At 35.6% G+C, this 17,602-nt stretch overlaps 1 protein-coding gene across 4 annotated transcripts in view; it reads right to left on the bottom strand.

Moving 5' to 3' along the window:
• Positions 1-17,602, bottom strand: part of LOC121322068 (striated muscle preferentially expressed protein kinase-like) — a 140,042-nt gene that overhangs the window by 82,784 nt on the left and 39,656 nt on the right. For 2 of the 4 annotated variants that reach the window (XM_041261562.1, XM_041261561.1), the window contains exons 2-4: positions 15,831-15,873; positions 8,925-9,029; positions 4,639-4,816 (exon numbers count right to left, since the gene is read on the bottom strand). In XM_041261562.1, coding sequence (XP_041117496.1) covers positions 4,639-4,816; positions 8,925-9,029; positions 15,831-15,873 — 326 coding nt within the window. Of the gene's footprint in view, positions 1-4,638; positions 4,817-8,924; positions 9,030-9,807; positions 9,843-15,830; positions 15,874-17,602 lie in introns of all 4 variants that reach the window. The other 2 variants (XM_041261559.1, XM_041261560.1) reach the window with 2 other exon arrangements.

The following is a 17,602-nucleotide window of genomic DNA, read 5'->3' as shown; positions in this document are numbered from 1 at the left end:
ATGCTGTATTAACAAGCTTTCTGAGGGGCAAATCAAAATTGTCTAAAAAAAAGGCCTTGAGAACATGATATAAAATTGTGTCTTTGAATATTTTTTTAGGTATTGTTTGAATTAAGAAGATTCTTGTCTTTCTTTCTTTCACTCCAAGTAACAATTATTTAGATCTAAGGACTTTTATCTCTCAGTAGTGCTTTCCACTGATTCTCAGTATGTTTACCAAAATTGAACAAACAAACAAACAAAAAAAATTGTTGCACTACAACATATTACTTATTTTCATAGAATCATAGATAGCTGGATAAAACACAAAGCTTCTATATTAAAACATAAATGGCAATAATACTTAGCTGGATGCACTCTTAGGGGAATTCACTTTGAGAGAGACAATGCCCCCTAGAGTCTACGCATTTTCATTGTTGTAAAAGTCCCTCATCTTTAACTTGTGCTAAACACATCCCTGTGCTATGCCTGACTTGATAAATATCCCTGTTTTAATGGTTGCAAAACCCTTTCTTTTCACAGACATTATATTCTCTATCTATCCTTTTTCAGGGTGTTTTAATTCATAATCCTGAGCTGTCCTTGAACCTGTGAAATGACAGATGGGGGGGGGGCTTTATTCTATTCCAGACCTTCATCTTTCACTGGCATTAAAATAACCTGTTTCTGCCTTTGCTAGGCCTGTCTCATAAACAGACATATGTTTTTGGTTATGAGTCACATTTAACACAAACATTTTAATACATAAATAAATAAATAAATAAAAACACCATGCAAAAAGAAACTTACATAGTTCAACATGCAGAAAAGTTTACCACCCTCAGTCTACAGCATGCAGAACAATCAATGGTAAACCAAAGGGGTCGATGACACCACACACACCAATTGAAAATACAAAATGGTATTGAATAAATGGTTATGTGGAAAAACTGATTTCTTATCTTTTTATGAGGACAGGGTCTTATTCAAAAAGCATTAGCATGTGGTCTAAATGCATCAGAGTCCTATTTATTTCCAGACATGCTATCCCTTTATGAATAATTTACATGTACACTTTACAATATGTGGCAGATACCATATGAAAAAGGGATGGAATAAACCTATTCTTATGATTAAGCAGGGATTGCTTGGAATTCAAAGGAAAATATTGTTGTTTAAACAGTATGTCCTCGAATTTGAATTCCCACCACTTATTATAAAGGGTATGGAGTATATGACAAGATACCAATCCAATAAATACTATGCCTTCACCGGCCCTAATGATTTTACTTTAGAATAAAACCTTTTTAGTCCAACAGACAAACACATTCTCACTTTATTTTTCTATTCCATCTATGCTATATTGAGTATGTGTTCAAAACCCTGGAGCAACATAGAGCAATAAGAGCCAATGGTGTCATTAAGGGACCATTGAAACCTGGCCAGCAGGGGAAGCAGACCTCTCTTCTCATGAACAACAGAAAACACAATTATAAAAAGCACTACTACGCTGTAGACAGAGAAACGTTTGTCTAGTGGACTTTGGCAACATTTTGGTATGTTTTATTCCAAGTTATGGATGAATGTGTGACATTCAGTTTGTATTTCCTTGTGTCTGGTCTTAATAAGGTATACAGTAGCTCAATACCTTTTGTTTTTCCTTACACTGGTGTGTGTGCCAGAACTGAAATTATCAGGGAATGAACGGTAAAGAAAGGAGGTCAAAGGAAAGTGTGAACTCAAAATAACAGGAAGAGAAATAACTGAAAAACCGGGAGGATGATCAATTTCTATACTAAAACGACACCCTTCAGTCTGTTGGCTCGATTTAAATAAATGCTAAAAACACTGAACCGGAAGATCGTATGCATAATAATTCAGAAGGCGGCTGATTAAATTTCACATTTTGTCATTAAAGAAAAAACAATTAACTATTAATCTTTTTCCAGCATGATGAACAATATTAATTTCCAAGAGCCTTTCTGTCACCAACTGAGATTTCAACCCTTAAATTACTGTGAAGAATAAGACTTGCATACATATTCTAATGGTAACCACTGAACCTTAATATATGAGTAACTTCTTTTTTTCAATGGTAAAATGGTACTGATAAATGGTATTATAGAGAAAAAAAATAATATTGGCAATACCTAGGCTTGCTACTTTTCGATTTTAAATGGGTAAAGCTCGTTAAACTGTGAATTCCCCAAAAATATGAGTTTGACTGAAATAAATTTACATAGGACAAACATCAGTAAAACCACTCGCTATCAGTCATCTCAGTGGTCCCTTAGTAGGTTACTGTAGTTTCACTGTAAATCATTTCACGCTGTTGTGACAGATCTCGTTGGCTGAAGCAGTGCTGAATTCTCTCACTCGTTTAAATGACTGTCAATCATCAAGACCTGTACCGACTGTGCACTTTCATTTGCCAGCTACAGCGCCTGTCATTCAAAGCACCTACTTTGAAATTAGCGGGTTAAGGTGTAGGTTAGCTGTTGCTATAAGTATATATTCACAGGCTAGTTTGATTTGAAAATAGGGCGCAAGAGAAAAAAACATTTAATGAGTATTGTGCACAATACCCTGACCGACGGCTGAAGTCTCAATATGAAGCAGGCCTGTCTGCCTTGTCTTCCAGTGACTCTGAGTCTGGCTGTGCTGAAGCAGGAGAGGGGGAGCTCAGATTGATTAATAAGTGCAAGTTAGTTCTTATTTAATGTTTTGTTAAACAATCTCGTAACAATCAGATGGTTTTGTTGCATGGTGAACATGATAAAGGAGTTTTGCTAAATGAGACGTTTCTCAATTGCATAAAAAGTCTGTTTTAGTATAAACGTCAATTTTACCTGTTCTCTTCTTAAATTGAAAAATAAAGATAGAAAAAAGGTAAATTCTTTCTAAAAAAAACATTGATGTTACGCGTCGATTTCGCTAAAAAATAAAATTTGAATAGAAGCAAGCCTAGTAATACCATTAACTACCATACAGAGTAGTCTTTTGAAACAATGGTATAATGGTATATTAAATGGTAAGCAGATATGGTACTGAATGGAATGGGTTCCTATACCACTGTGCTACTGCCATACTGCTGTTTGAAACTGTTTTAATCCTTTATTAAATCAGCATTGCAAAAGTGATATAATTATTTGTGATGGGTGGATTATTGTAGATTCCAATATTTTAACAGTTTTGTTCTGCCCTGTGGAATAACATTCTATTAGATATGGCACATGTTGTGCTAGCAAACAACTTCTCATCCTCAGAAATTTTAAATGTTCTTATTTAAAACACGTATACCTTTCAGTTTACCACTACCAATCATTAAGCTATTCACTAAACATTTAAACCAAACAGTAGCTAATTAAGTACATGTGCTTCCTTATACTTAAACAGTTTTAGTTTATTGTTTCTAAATGTACAGTTTAAATGAAATGTTAGTGTATGATTTTTATTGTGTGACTTGGCCCCTGGAATGGAACACTGAGAATTTGGCACAGCAAAGCTGAAACTGTACAATTCAGTAGACATGCTTACAGATAATTCTAAATGTGGACCACTTACTACAGTTGGTAATAGATTCAATGAAATATATTTGCTTCACACAGAACCGTCACTGTACTTCACTGTACTAACCAAAGTGGGGACGTTACTTCATTGACAACAAAGATTGGCACGTTCCAAGTACACTGTAAGCACTGTGTACTGACATTTAGCTAGAGTGTAAATAGTATCCACATATTAAATGGCATTGCCATCTTCCCCATGAGGCTTTAAGTTAATAGTCGAATAAAGTTAAATGAAATTGTGCTTCTGTAAAATGTAAGCCGGTTTAGAGATTTTTAAGCTTTAAAAAAATTATAAATAGAAAGTGAGTTTTAACAAAACAAAGAAGTGATTTTACAGTTTAGCGTTTGTAGGGAGAAAGGCAAAATGAAGGATGGGAGGATAAGGATTCAATATAGACGTGCACAGTGGACCCTGGCTATAGCACTGGAGTGTAGATTCTGTTATTTTGTGCTTTACAGTTGAGGTACAGAGAGAGAGAGAGAGAGAAGGATTGAAACAGGAGGTACAGAGAGAGGGAATTGCCCAGTCGCCCATCAATCAAAGGGATCATTACCCCTGTATAAGCATTTTCTTTTTTTGATTGGTATAGTCCATAAATGAAATGTCTCTCTCTGCCTAACACAAATGGACATGGAAGTCTAGGTAGATAGCCATTTCTAACTAGGAATCCGGAAGATATCATTACTGCAGTTTCAAATGGATCATATTCACTGTACCTTCTGTTCAATAGTCATGTTATTATTTCACTTTTCTATCCCTCTCCACCGGCCCCTGATGGCCAGACCCATTTCAAAAGGTGAAAATCATAAATATATTAAACAAATGAATGTATTACAAGGGAGTGTTATAGCAAGGGTGCACTGTAGCTTAGCGTTCGGCTTTTTTAAATGTTATTTTACTTACAGGGGTATAGAAAAAGTCCTCCCTCTATAGAGACTGAAAGTGCTACCGTAGTAATCACTAGCTAAAGACAGACTTTCCTCGGACCCCCAGACTGGCCGGGACAGATTGGAGCGGGACGCCCGAATCAGAGGCTCGACCCCTAGGTGCCTGATCTGGATGTCGGGCGGCTCCTGCCCGTTAGCTTGCCTGGAAGGCTTGGAGAAAGCATCCTTCTGCGTGGAAACAGTGACTCCCGAACCCATGCCAGACAGATCCTTCTCCACCACAGTGTTCTGGCTTCCTGCCCAGCTACCCGCCCTCGACCCAGTCCAACCTGAAGTGGCCGTTGTTTCAGGGGTGGCATCCTTTATCCAGTCCGAATTGCCTACAAACAAGAATACATGTTTGTGATTAAGTAGATAGAAAATGTCCATTATACATATCATTAAAACAAATATATGCTATCGTAGCATAGAGGTTCCCACCTATCCCCATTTATTCACACCCAAAACACACAGGAAGGAGCTTCAATTACCTTTTAAAACAGTTTTTGTTCCCTGACCGTTTTATCATTCTGAGTGTCGTAGCTTGAATATAAAGCTTTACTGTTTTTTCTCTGTGCAAGCTGGGTAAAGTAGTTTGTAATGTTTTGAATTACACAGGGTCAACATCAATGGAACTTTCAGAATCTTTTCAGTCCTAGTTCTGTACGGAGGGAAGACGTCTACATGGCTAACACTAGCGTCTCTTTGGTTTATCGTACACTTTCATTTCAGAATTTGACTCCCTCAGTGACATTATTTTGTTCTTTGCATGTTGAGCTTCTGCATTTTTTGTTTCAGATTTTTTTTTTTTTTAACTTAGTCACATCAATTGAATTAGTGTTATTGTAGTTTTCATTGTACTAGTCAGAACAAACCTTGATGACACAATGCCTGTCCAAAGCGCTTTATGCGGTTTCATACGCCATACAGTGCATAATGTAAAAGAAGACCAAAAATCATAACAACTGCAAATTGCAATTGCAAATATCATAAAATGTATTGCTTTTTTTAAAATAACAGATATTTATTTAAAACAAGTATTTTCATTTTAAAACATGACCTGTTTACAAGCCACGTACTTCCTGAGTCATTTTACCTGGAGAGTGAAATTGCCCCCCCACCCCCTCACTGTCTTCTTTCCTGTTAATAACCAATCAGCTGCTTTCCCTATTGACTGACATGCTTTCAGCCAGTTCCATGCTTTGACCCAGAAGACACTGCAGAGGAAGTGCAAGTGCAAACAGAAAACCCAAGAACAATAAGACCTTCATTTAACTTAATACACGTCCGCTAAATGTGTTTCTTTCAAGACTGCACATTTCAGATCTACTGTATATAGCTAATGGAAATCTCTGAGCAGTTACAATTGTGAGTACTGTGTGTTTTTTGTTTTATGCCAGGTAAACAGAGTAGCTATCCTCCAAGCCAATCAGGGCCCTTCATAAATGTGTATTTAGAGCTGCTTTTGAAAAAAAGTTCCTGTGTCCTAGGTCTACTTTTAATGGGGCAACGAGCCGTGGAGAATGAGCCGGTTTACAATATAGACACACACACACACACACACACACACACACACACACACACACACACACACACACACACACACACACACACACACACACACACACACACACACACACACACACACACACACACACACACACACACACACACACACACACACACACACACACACTCAACCTTGGTTAACTCGACTGGTGGATAACGCGACACCTTGGTCCCGAATTTGTTTTTTGAATGATGAGCTTCTGCAATTTTTATATATATTAGATGTTGTACCAAGTTTGTACTGTATACTGTAAGTGATTCATTCAATGCATTTCTTTCAACAGTTTTCATAAGGACATTTAGCTTGTAAGTGGCTCAAGTGCACCTGTGGTTAATGCGACACCTTGGATGTCAACATTGAATGGCATTCTTGCGGGGTGCTGAGTTAACCAAGGTTTACTGTATATGTAGGATGCATGGGAGGCAGTGTGGTCCAGTGGTTAAAGTCCAGGGCTTGGAACCAGAAGGTCACTGGTTCAGATCTCACCTCTACCACTGACTGATTCACTGTGTTATCCTGAGCAAGTTACTTATCCTCCTTGTGCTCCATACTGCGGATGAGATGTTAAATCAGTGTCTTACTGTAAGTGACTTTGCATATAATGCCCAGTTCAGAGCCTACCTCTGTGAAGCGCTTTGTGATGGCGGTCCACTATGAAAGGGCTATATAAAAATAAAGATATTATTATAGGAATATCCTTGACCAAGAATGTCTGTCGAGTTAAGCAAAGATGTCAAGTTATCGACCAGTCAAGTTAACTGAGGTTGACTGTATATACAGTAATCCGTTGTGTATCCACCCGTCACATATCCACCCTAACCATTTATTCGTCATGATCAACCTCTTCAGCAACGTCAGTTTATTATTGAACTGAGAAGATTAGTTTAGCGATTGTAGATCTTACCAAAGTTTTTGTACATTGTGTTGAATGTGCTCCGTGCACTACCACTGCTGGTAGTGTCACTTGAGCTGTTCAGTGTGTTGATATGTAGATAAATCCTGATCGCCTGCGGGGTGTATCAACTTCAACCTCCATCTCGATCTCCTGGCTGTAACTCAGCAACAAATGCACGCCTCGACTTGGCAGACAGCTACTCTGTCAAAAGCATCAATACCCTGTATCTTTCGAAACAAGGGATTTAGGGGACAATAATTGTGTGAATATAGTATCGTTACAGTTGTGTATAATGGTATCTAAAACAGGATTCATTTATCTGACTTTTTACATATCCACCCTTTCTCTGGTCCCACTGCAGTCAGGTATATATATATATATATATTTTTTTTCCTCAGACAGATTTATATAAGTTAATATATCGTGTGTAGGGTAACTCTTATTATATAAGAGATGTCACCTTGAGGACCTTGAAGAAAAGCTTTGAGCAAATAATGGCTCTTCTATTATGAGACACCCTTCATATGATATAAACTTATTATAAATCCAAAACTCATTATTTCTATCGTGATTTATAATTCACAGTATAGAAATGATTACACCGTGTAACAATTATTATTTTTTTTGTTCCTGGGTAGTAAGTGTTATTTCCTAATTGCTTATGCCTCAAAAGTATAGAAAATGGCAATTATTCCCCACAAACTTTGTTTTTGTGACCAGGACAGTGATATTTCAAAATATCACTATTTCCAATGGGAAAACGGGCAAATGTGTGTCTTTTCATTTTACTGTAAATACAGTATAATCGTAAATCTCGAAAAACTACTCACTTCTAAATCCTTTGTAGTCATTTTTGTATTACTTTAGTATAAACACATGTTAATTTGGATTCATATGTTGTTTTTTTCAGACTTTATGTGAACGAAAAGACACACATTTTCTTGTTTTCCCATTGGAAATAGTGATATTTTGAAATATCACTGTCCTGGTCACAAAAGCAAAGTTTGTGGGGAATAATTGCCATTTTCTATACTTTTGAGGCATAAGCAATTAGGAAATAACACTTACTACCCAGGAACAAAAATTGTGTTACATAGCGTTACCTTTTCAACACTGTTCTCAGAAAGATGCAGTACACGACCCACTCGATATATCACGTGTGTCGAGGTCCAATATCAATCTGCTATATATCAAGGGCTGTGATATAGCGAGAGACCCATAGAAAAACAAATAGGCTAACAAATACTGTACAACCACTCCCTTGTTTTATCGGGGGCGCCAGAGTCCAGTATAAATCCTCTACGCAACCAGTTTTTTCTAATTTTTTTGTATAAAATGCAGCACATTGTTTTAATTCGTACTGCGGAGGGTAATTGCTTCTCATCAACTTAAGTCTCCAATTAACTTCATGAGTCTTCTCAAATGCACTAACCCGCCGCACTGAAAGAATCCATTCCCAACAAGCTTGTTGCTAGGGAGCTAACGTCACATCCCTGTGGCTTTTGCTAGTGCATTGCTGCCACAAGTGAACACCTCGCTGGCTAAAATAAAAACCACTTCAGCAAGTAGATATTTAATTTGCTTTGTGTTATTGTGCAATGCGTTTGGTAATATTATAACAGTATAATATTAATGCTTTGTTTTGTTTTGTACATTTTATAGCATAACCTATGGAAACTATGTTAATGAATTCCTAAAGAAATGGTTGCAGTTGTCCTTGTAGTTATATGTAGGAACTACAAGAAACTACATCAAGTTAAAAGCTGATGGCTCATGTACAAAAAGTGCTTGAGAGCAGCTGTGTATGGGTAGCAAATACTATAGTTATCATACCACAGCATAGGGTTTACTTTTTTTTTATGTCAGCACTGTGCTATTATCTCATTTATATGATTAATATGGAAACGTGTCAACTACATATTTAATAAACTTTGATGTAAATTGGTTTTGATGAAATTGCAACAGAAAAATTCATTCCAATTACCTGTAGGCTCTCTGTGAACAGCCTGGTCCTGAGGAGCACGGGGTCCTTCTTTTGTTGCCATGCGTATCTGATGCTCAGCTGTCTCGTCTTCTGTGGTCTCTGAGTCTGAGGAAAGGAAAAGGCAGTTTTAATAAATGTGAGGAAACGTAATATAAAATTCTATTGATAGTGAATGGATAGGATAGATTACAGGACATTCTTTGACTGTTTAAAGCTACCTTTTTTAGGTAAACTGTAGTCCATAATGATGCTCTGAAGCTATATATACTGTAATATATATATATATATATATATATATATATATATATATGAGTTGAGCACATATATCTCAATAATGCCATTTCAATAGCATTTGCATTCTTGTTAGCTTAACACACATACCACATACTATGGCTATAACATTACAATGTGCAAGCAGTTTATGGTATACTCATTTCAAATGACCTTAAAAATAATGTCCATAGTTCAAATTCAAAGTGAATTGGACAGTATTGTACTCTTCTTATTCTGCATTTCTTTGGCCACGAACTAGAAAGGTATGGAGACTTACTGCTCCCTTACCTCATAAGTGCAACATTCTTTTATGGTGACAGAGTAGCTAAGGCATGTTTAAGTGGCAATGAGGCTCACATTTCCTGTGCTTGTATTGCTATCCTTGCACTGTGGATTAACAGAAAGGCCTATGTGTAATCTTCCAAATCTGGCACCTTTTTGGAGAACCAAAATTAATCTCCAAAATGATAAATGAAATACAAAATGTGTTAAAAGAGAATCAGGAAAACAAAGAAATGAGAAAGTACTGTGAGCTACAAAGGGAAAGAAAGAGGAGGGCAAAGTTTTGGAGGAACAAGTGAATGTCGATTAGAGTAGACCATTTCATTACCATAACTGTGCTTCCTGCAGGAGCGGAAAACTTCGCTTCCATAGTGGCAGCAAGAAAAAGCAAACAAGAGAGCACCGTTACTATAGTATCCAGAGTTCATGACAAACATGGTAAATCAGACTCACGCCGACCCTCATTATGGAACTGCTGCCCTGGCATCTTGGATAAAGGATTGCTGTATTGCACTTTACACCATTAAAGCCTGCTCTAACACTGCTCTAATTACAATTCTCTCATTAAAAGCCTGTGTAAAAATGATGTTGTCTTTTGATAGATACCAAAGACTTAATCTATATGATTCTGTATAGGTTTATTAAACCTCAGCTTTCATATACATGTAATACAAGAATGAAGACTGATTCCTGACCCTGTATCATGAGATATTGACTGTAGGCTAAGAAAGACAGAGAGGCAGCAAGGTACTGAGGTACATTATGTCATGAATCAGCTACAGGCAGAAGGCTAGATTCCAGTTATATATTGGTACAGAATTTTTTTGTTAGTAAGTGCCTATACATATTTGAGGTGCATTTTCAGGCTGGTAGTTGCTGTTCACTAATAATTTTAAACTGACAGGCTTAACATTCGGGCCTTCCTGATGGTGAACAACTAAACAGTTCACAAGGAAGCAAAACTACATAATTGTGGGTGCATTATACACTAATTCTTGCCTCCAGAGTTACAGCAATTCAGTCTGCATTGAGAGCTTAAATGAGTGTCCACATACACGTATTCAGTATGAGGCCTTACAAACAAATACAACCTAGAGTGCCAATGTGTATCATTCTTTAAAATACTATCCCAAGCAAATACTAGTAACTATTATGTAAACACTTAGGCCCAGATTTATAAAAAGACTGCACATGTTTTACTACTGTATAACAGGCGCTGAGGGTTCGAATTCTTGGATGGGATTTATAAAACACACACAATGGCATAAACATGCAATTAATACGTGATTTGCAGGGGCAATGTCTCTGTGCACTTTAGCCCTTGATGCATATGTAATTCTGGGGTGTTTCTGAATGAAACCGCTAAAATTGGGAGGGGATTTTGCAAATAAGATCTATTAAATATTCTGTCTAATTTATTAAATCTGCCGATAATTGCTGGCCTTGTATTTGCGGGATTACTTTAGGAACTCTGAAAAGCAGGCGTTACTTTGCCGTAGTAAGACAGTAGATTATATAAAAGGCAAGGTGATGTGGGAGATTTGAAAGCAGCAAGGAGACATCATTTTCAAGGACAAAGAAACATTTAATAACATTTTGCAAAGACCTCATTTTTTAACCCTTCTGATCAAGTCAGTTTATAAATTACGGTTTATAATACTGGTACTGTATTGTTTTGCAAACTCCAATTTTCAATAGATGTTTCATAGCTTACAAGAGAAAAAAGAAAGTCTGCAAATAGAGGATATAGAATCCATGTAAAAAAAGGTTCTTAGAAGCACCTAAAAAGGTCTCCTCACAGAGGCAAAGCAAGGTTCTAATGAAAGCCTTTACTTCTTAGAGTATAGGCAATAGAACGGTTGAGGAGGTTAAGAAGGAAAGATATTCCAAGGTGCACGAAAGAAAAAGTCTCATATACAATGAGGGCTCATCCTCCACTGTTATTTTAGTAATGCCAACAGAGTTTATTTTTTTGTAATATGGCATTCTGGTATTTCACAGTACTGGTAGTATTGTTAGATTCGAGTGGGACAAATGACGCAGTTAGTTTGTAGCTAGAGCAAATACAGTTTTTCGACCATATGTACCATATAGATATGGTTTAAAATCATACATAGAGTAAGACATACAGACAAACATAAGAAATAGGAGAGTTGTAACTGCATAAGTCTTTAAGAAGATATAACTCATAATTAAACTGAAGACTGTTCGTATGCAGCTGTATTGTTGTTGAAGATACTGCTGTACAACAATGGAAAGATTACACCGTGTAACAATTTATTTTTTTTTGTTCCTGGGTAGTAAGTGTTATTTGCTAATTGCTTATGCCTCAAAAGTATAGAAAATGGCTATTATTCCCCACAAACTTTGCTTTTGTGACCAGGACAGTGATATTTCAAAATATCACTATTTCCAGTGGGAAAACAGGCAAATGTGTGTCTTTTCATTTTACTGTAAATACAGTATAATCGTAAATCTCAAAAAACTACTCACTTCTAAATCTTTTGTAGTCATTTTTGTATTACTTTAGTATAAATACATGTTAATTTGGATTCATATGTTGTTTTTTTCGGACTTTATGTGAACGAAAAGACACACATTTGCCCGTTTTCCCATTGGAAATAATGATATTTTGAAATATCACTGTCCTGGTCACAAAAGCAAAGTTTGTGGGGAATAATAGCCATTTTCTATACTTTTGAGGCATAAGCAATTAGCAAATAACATTTACTACCCAGGAAAACAAATTGTGTTACATAGTGTTATCTACCCATTTGACTTCCATGGATGTATGTAAATAAAACTTATTGTTTCTGAAGTTTGAAAAGTCTATATGCCTGGAATTATTCTATACAAAATAAGAAGCTAAACTAATATGCAAAGCACAGTAACTATAAGTATAAGTAATGTATAAGTAACCTAGACTACAAACTCTGAAGTGGTACATTTGTTTATTAAGAAGCCACCGCACATTCAATATTTTATTCATTTGTCCTGGTGATGTATTTTGAGTTTGTAACACATCTTTAGGTGTTACAAGTACTGCTTGTACCAAAATCTCCAATTCCATGTTGGTAAGTTTCAGTTTTCGCTTCTGAGCATCCTCTCACCATGGCTAGTACCAGGCTGAGGTCTTTGTGTGCCATTCATTTTCTTTTGTAATGTGTAGCCTACACAAGCAGGGTTGACCCAAACCCGTTATTTATTGTGAGATGTGTGTAATTCTCCATTGCTAATTACAGTGATGGGTATTTAAATTGGTTGATTGCGGAATTGCCTGCTTTACCTAATTAGTCTTATAAAATAGGTCATTATTTTGACGATGAGTGCGGCCGTACTGAACACGCACATTACATTGCTTTTTGGGGTCGATTTTCCCCTTTATAAATTTGGGCCTTATTAAATAAATGTCATGTGTAAATATTACAAGGTACACTACAAGAGTGATAATTTTTTTGCAAATGATTGTTTACATTACTAAAACAAAAAATGCAATATCTTTTTTTCACACAAAATAAAATGCTCACAAACAGATTCAATAAAAGTCTCTGTAGCAACAGAAGATGAAGTGATCAATCAACATTGTTTTTAATCAATTAACTTATGCCATGAATTAAACAAAAAATAAATCAAAGACCAGCCATAGCCCTGTAAACCCTCATCTAGCAGACAAAAACTTTTTCATTACGACTCCTCCAGAGCTAGCTGTACCTTATCTAGCAAAGCCTTTTCCCATCACCTTGTGCCCCTCTGTGTGAGATCGACATTCTTTGATGAGATGACACAGACTAAGAAATGTCTTTCTATTGATTTCAGCCTCATTCTTTTTTAAGCTAACATGACACTCTTATATCAGAGCTTCTTTGCTGGCTCTCTGAAAGCTACGTGTACTTATGCATTGCATATACAGCTCTGGCCAAAAGTGTTGCATCACCTACAATTTTAGGACTGAAACATAAACACAATCTACATGAACATAATTTAGATATTTGATTTAACATCATGTAATCAAATAAACTGCAAAATGATATTGCAAAAGCCATAACAGTAGTACAGTATTTCATGTTAGATTTTTCAATTTTTGTCATTTTTATGTTAAGTATATGGAAAACTACAAAGTGGTATGTAATTCACTATGTTAGTGTAACATTATTCAGCAGGTTTCATTCGACTTTATGAAACAAAATTTGTTAATTCTCTAGGGTAATGCAAAACTTTTGGCCATAGCTACATGACTAGAATATTCATTACCCTCCAAGTCTCTGTATCCATTTAAATGAATGTTGTGGGTTTTATTATAACTCATGCATGGTAAGTGTTTTGGACAAGAATGCATTTAAAGTGAAAAATCCCTTCTGCTATACTGTAGTCTCACTTCGCAGTTTGTTTGACTTTAGTCACAAAACATTATAGGACTGTTTTTGAAGCATGCTTATAAACATTCTCTTAGGTGAAACACTGCTTTGAAAAAGAAGACTAAGACAAGATAAACTCAGCCTAAAAGGTTTTGTGAACTGCAGGCTTGATCAAATTAAACTAGGCTTTAAAAAAACATGATATGAAACAGTCCTTAAAGTTTGTGGAATAGTTTCCTTTGCACAGAGTAGTGGCTTGACTACAGTAATTCCTTTTCTGTCAAAAGCCTTATTCTTAATATTACTGTTTCAAAGAACAAGCAGGTTTCCTCATTTGCATAACAACTTGCCTTTCTGACCCTTGATTATTATTTTATCATTATAAAAGTGAACAGGTAGACACCACAGTATTTCTTACAGCATGCAGTGGTGCCAGCAAATAACACCCTGTGGTTTCAGGGACTCAGTAACTACTGTACCGGTTTTCACATACTTTTACAAGCTGTTAATTGCTTCTCATTCAATGACAACACATTTTATTTTACCCTAAGTCAAAAGTAAAAATAAACAATACTTGAATGCTGTCTACTTCTGACCAACCTCAAAAATGCTTAATTGTATTTAGAACTACATACCATCTAGACTAAGAACTTTATGTCCTCTGCAGTGTTTGAACATTTTATCAAAATCAAGCTGTACTTCATGCAACTCAGTGCAATAATACTGAAATTAGTAAATGGTGTCAACCACTGTAAACATAATTTCTTTAACTGGGTACTTGCCAATGGTTTCTGCACCTACACAATACCTATTATACAAGTAAATGACCTTTCCTGATGTTTTTACATTGTACCACCATAGCATAGGACATTTCTGTGTAATTACACACGTATTCCACCAGTTGTTACTGTGTCAGAGTAGTTACAGTTATTACCATGTTATTGCATTGTTTCATAGCCCTCTAATCTAAAGTGCTACCGGATTTAGTTGAGTGTTTTTAAGTAATTTATAAGGCTGCTCAACATTAATGCATATGCATTATGTGCTAACACCAATCAATAAAGCTGTTTGTATTTAAGTCTCAGCATCCATTCAAATGAATACAAAGATTCAGGAGGAAAGACCCTGACACTTCACCATTTCAAAAGGTATAACTGAGTTCCACATGCAATACAAACATTTAAACAAATAGCATATAGCAAGTTTTTTTTTTTTTTTCTCAAAGACATGAAAAATTAGTAAATAGAATTAAAATAAAATAAAACACAACTACATACATATCTTTTCAAAGAATAGCCACCATTTATTGCAAAGCAAAAGATACAGAATTAATAAAAATGAAAAGAAGCTACCACTTTGAAGGAGAGTGAACCAATGCTTTACTCTTAGCATGTTCTTATCTTCTATTATCTTTATTAACATTAATATCAGCCCTCTTATTGTGCTGATAATCTTTAGTAGCATGTTAGATGGCAGGGTATGAACATTCATGCAAATATATTGTAATAACTGTGTAACAACCAATGGTTCCAGATGTAACTGCATGCTAACACCATGGCATTGACGGTTACATAGGCCAAGTAATTACACACTTTTACATGTATAGTTACCATGTAAGACAGGAGCAATTGGTAGTTACCAGTTTTTACCATGTTATTAAACGGTTAAGTAGAGTATGCACTGTAATTTAAAGTGCTACTTCACTCTTTAAGACATAATTTACTTAAAATACATTTATTAATTGAATTGACTTAATTAGGTGGGAAATTTGTGTTCAGATACCATAATTAAAATAAATACCTTATTTCCATATTCCAAATTGGAATACAGACTACAAGTAAAGAAACCAAGAAAAAAAAATGCAGTGATAATATTACAAGAGCTAAACAGGGGTAAGAAAATTGATGTTGGTTAGCACTCCTTCAAATGGGGTAGCATATGGTTCATGGATTGAAGGGAAAGGGGGCTGTGTTGATATTTATAAACCCAAACACACCATGGGTAAACCTTCCAAAGGTTCGAGTGGAGTGTCCTGTTTTCTGAAAGATAAAGGAGAGAGATGTTAGTGACTATAAAGCAGGGCGTGTTGTGCATACTTGATTTCTACATTCTCTCTTAGGTGCTTGTGTTCAGCACAGACCTGTCATTTACTGAACGATACTCCCTCTTCATCCTTACTTATACCCCAAAAATATCATAAGTAAAGCATTGCTAAAACAACATACAATGTCTTCATTTGTTCTTACTTTTAAGGCTTAGAAAATAAGATACTTTGACAAAACATGTATATATCTGACTTCTAATTAATCTGCTATTTGCATAAATACCTATAACGTTGCGCTGGAAATCAGTTCATGTTTTTAAAGAAATACACAGTAGCTGTGGCTAATTTATTTCTAACCCTGAATCTCTCAACAAAGAGTAAGGTCACATTGTTTTGCAGACAAAGGGTAAGAGGTACTACAAGTTTCAGTTGAGTGATGTACAATACTGCAGAGTGCTTGCATTCTGAATCCTGTAGTTACACTTTGTTTAAAGAGCCTTTCTTCATTAATTAAATAAGTGTTGTTATTAATGAAGCCATTCACATCTATTTCTAAAATGGTTGCAGCTAACAAACTGAGTCGATAAATCTTACCCGGCCTGTATTTCCATTCACTTTTTTTTGTCTGAAACATGCAGTTTTGAAAAAAAAAAAAAATTTTCGTTTGTTTAATACATAACTAACTCCGCCTATTATACATACACATTTATAGTGTAATAAACACATTATAGTATGAGTAACTTAACTGTGTTTCAATTGTGTAAATGTTATGCTGTATATTAAATTAAATTACAACTTTGACCTTTGGCCTCAAACCTGTGTCGCCAAGAGGATTTTGACGGTCAGTAAATATTGTTGCTGTAATTGGCTTTATTTACTGGTTAATTGGGATAGTAATGTGGTATGGGCTGTCCCTTTACAGTTACAAAACTCAAACAGATTACAAATTACAAATAGTATTACTCAATGTTCAGATAGTTGTTTTCTTTGTTATGAAATGTTAGTGAGGAAAACCTACCCCACACTTCACCTCCAACCTCACCTAACTGTAGATGTTACAGTTTAGGAAAACAAAAGTATTTTTTTTAAATTGTCATTTTTCATTCATTTTTTAAAAAATGTTTTTGAGGATACTTTAAAGTTAATAATGGTTCTTTATATGTAACCATTACATTTCTTTTAAAGATTTATAGTGACTTTATTTCTGTTTAAAACTGTCTTAACGGTTATCTGGTTGCACCAGCCAATAAAACCCAGAACGGTTTCTGGAATTGGTTGGTTTTTCTTTTTTTTAAATACACAGAGAGAGGCACCTTCAAAACCCAGCCTTCTGTGTAATGCAGCCCCCAGTGTTCAGTCTCTTGTGACTGGTTTCATTGCATCATTATAAAACACATATTATACTGTAGTTTTTTGGGTTTTTTTTATGTTGCGTTGATAACCAAAGATCTTCTAGAAAACGAATCTTCAAATGCAAAATGCGAGTAGAAATTCTCACAAATATATATAGTGACAGATTGCCCTCTGGTGACAAGTTTTTTCTTCTTCAAATAAATACTTTTAGACACAGAATGCCACGAAATGCCATAGCATGTGTTTATTATTTGCAGCAAAAGAAAAATAAACAAAACAAAACCTAACCCGATCTCGGGCCCTAGCTTTCCTACCTAATAACAAGGCAGGCTAAGCCTGTTACCTCATCACCGAAACCAAATCGCAATCCA

The sequence above is a fragment of the Polyodon spathula genome, chromosome 10 (assembly GCF_017654505.1).
Source record: "Polyodon spathula isolate WHYD16114869_AA chromosome 10, ASM1765450v1, whole genome shotgun sequence".
NCBI classification, from domain to species: Eukaryota; Metazoa; Chordata; class Actinopteri; order Acipenseriformes; family Polyodontidae; genus Polyodon; species Polyodon spathula.
This window is presented reverse-complemented; position numbering and strand designations above follow the sequence as displayed.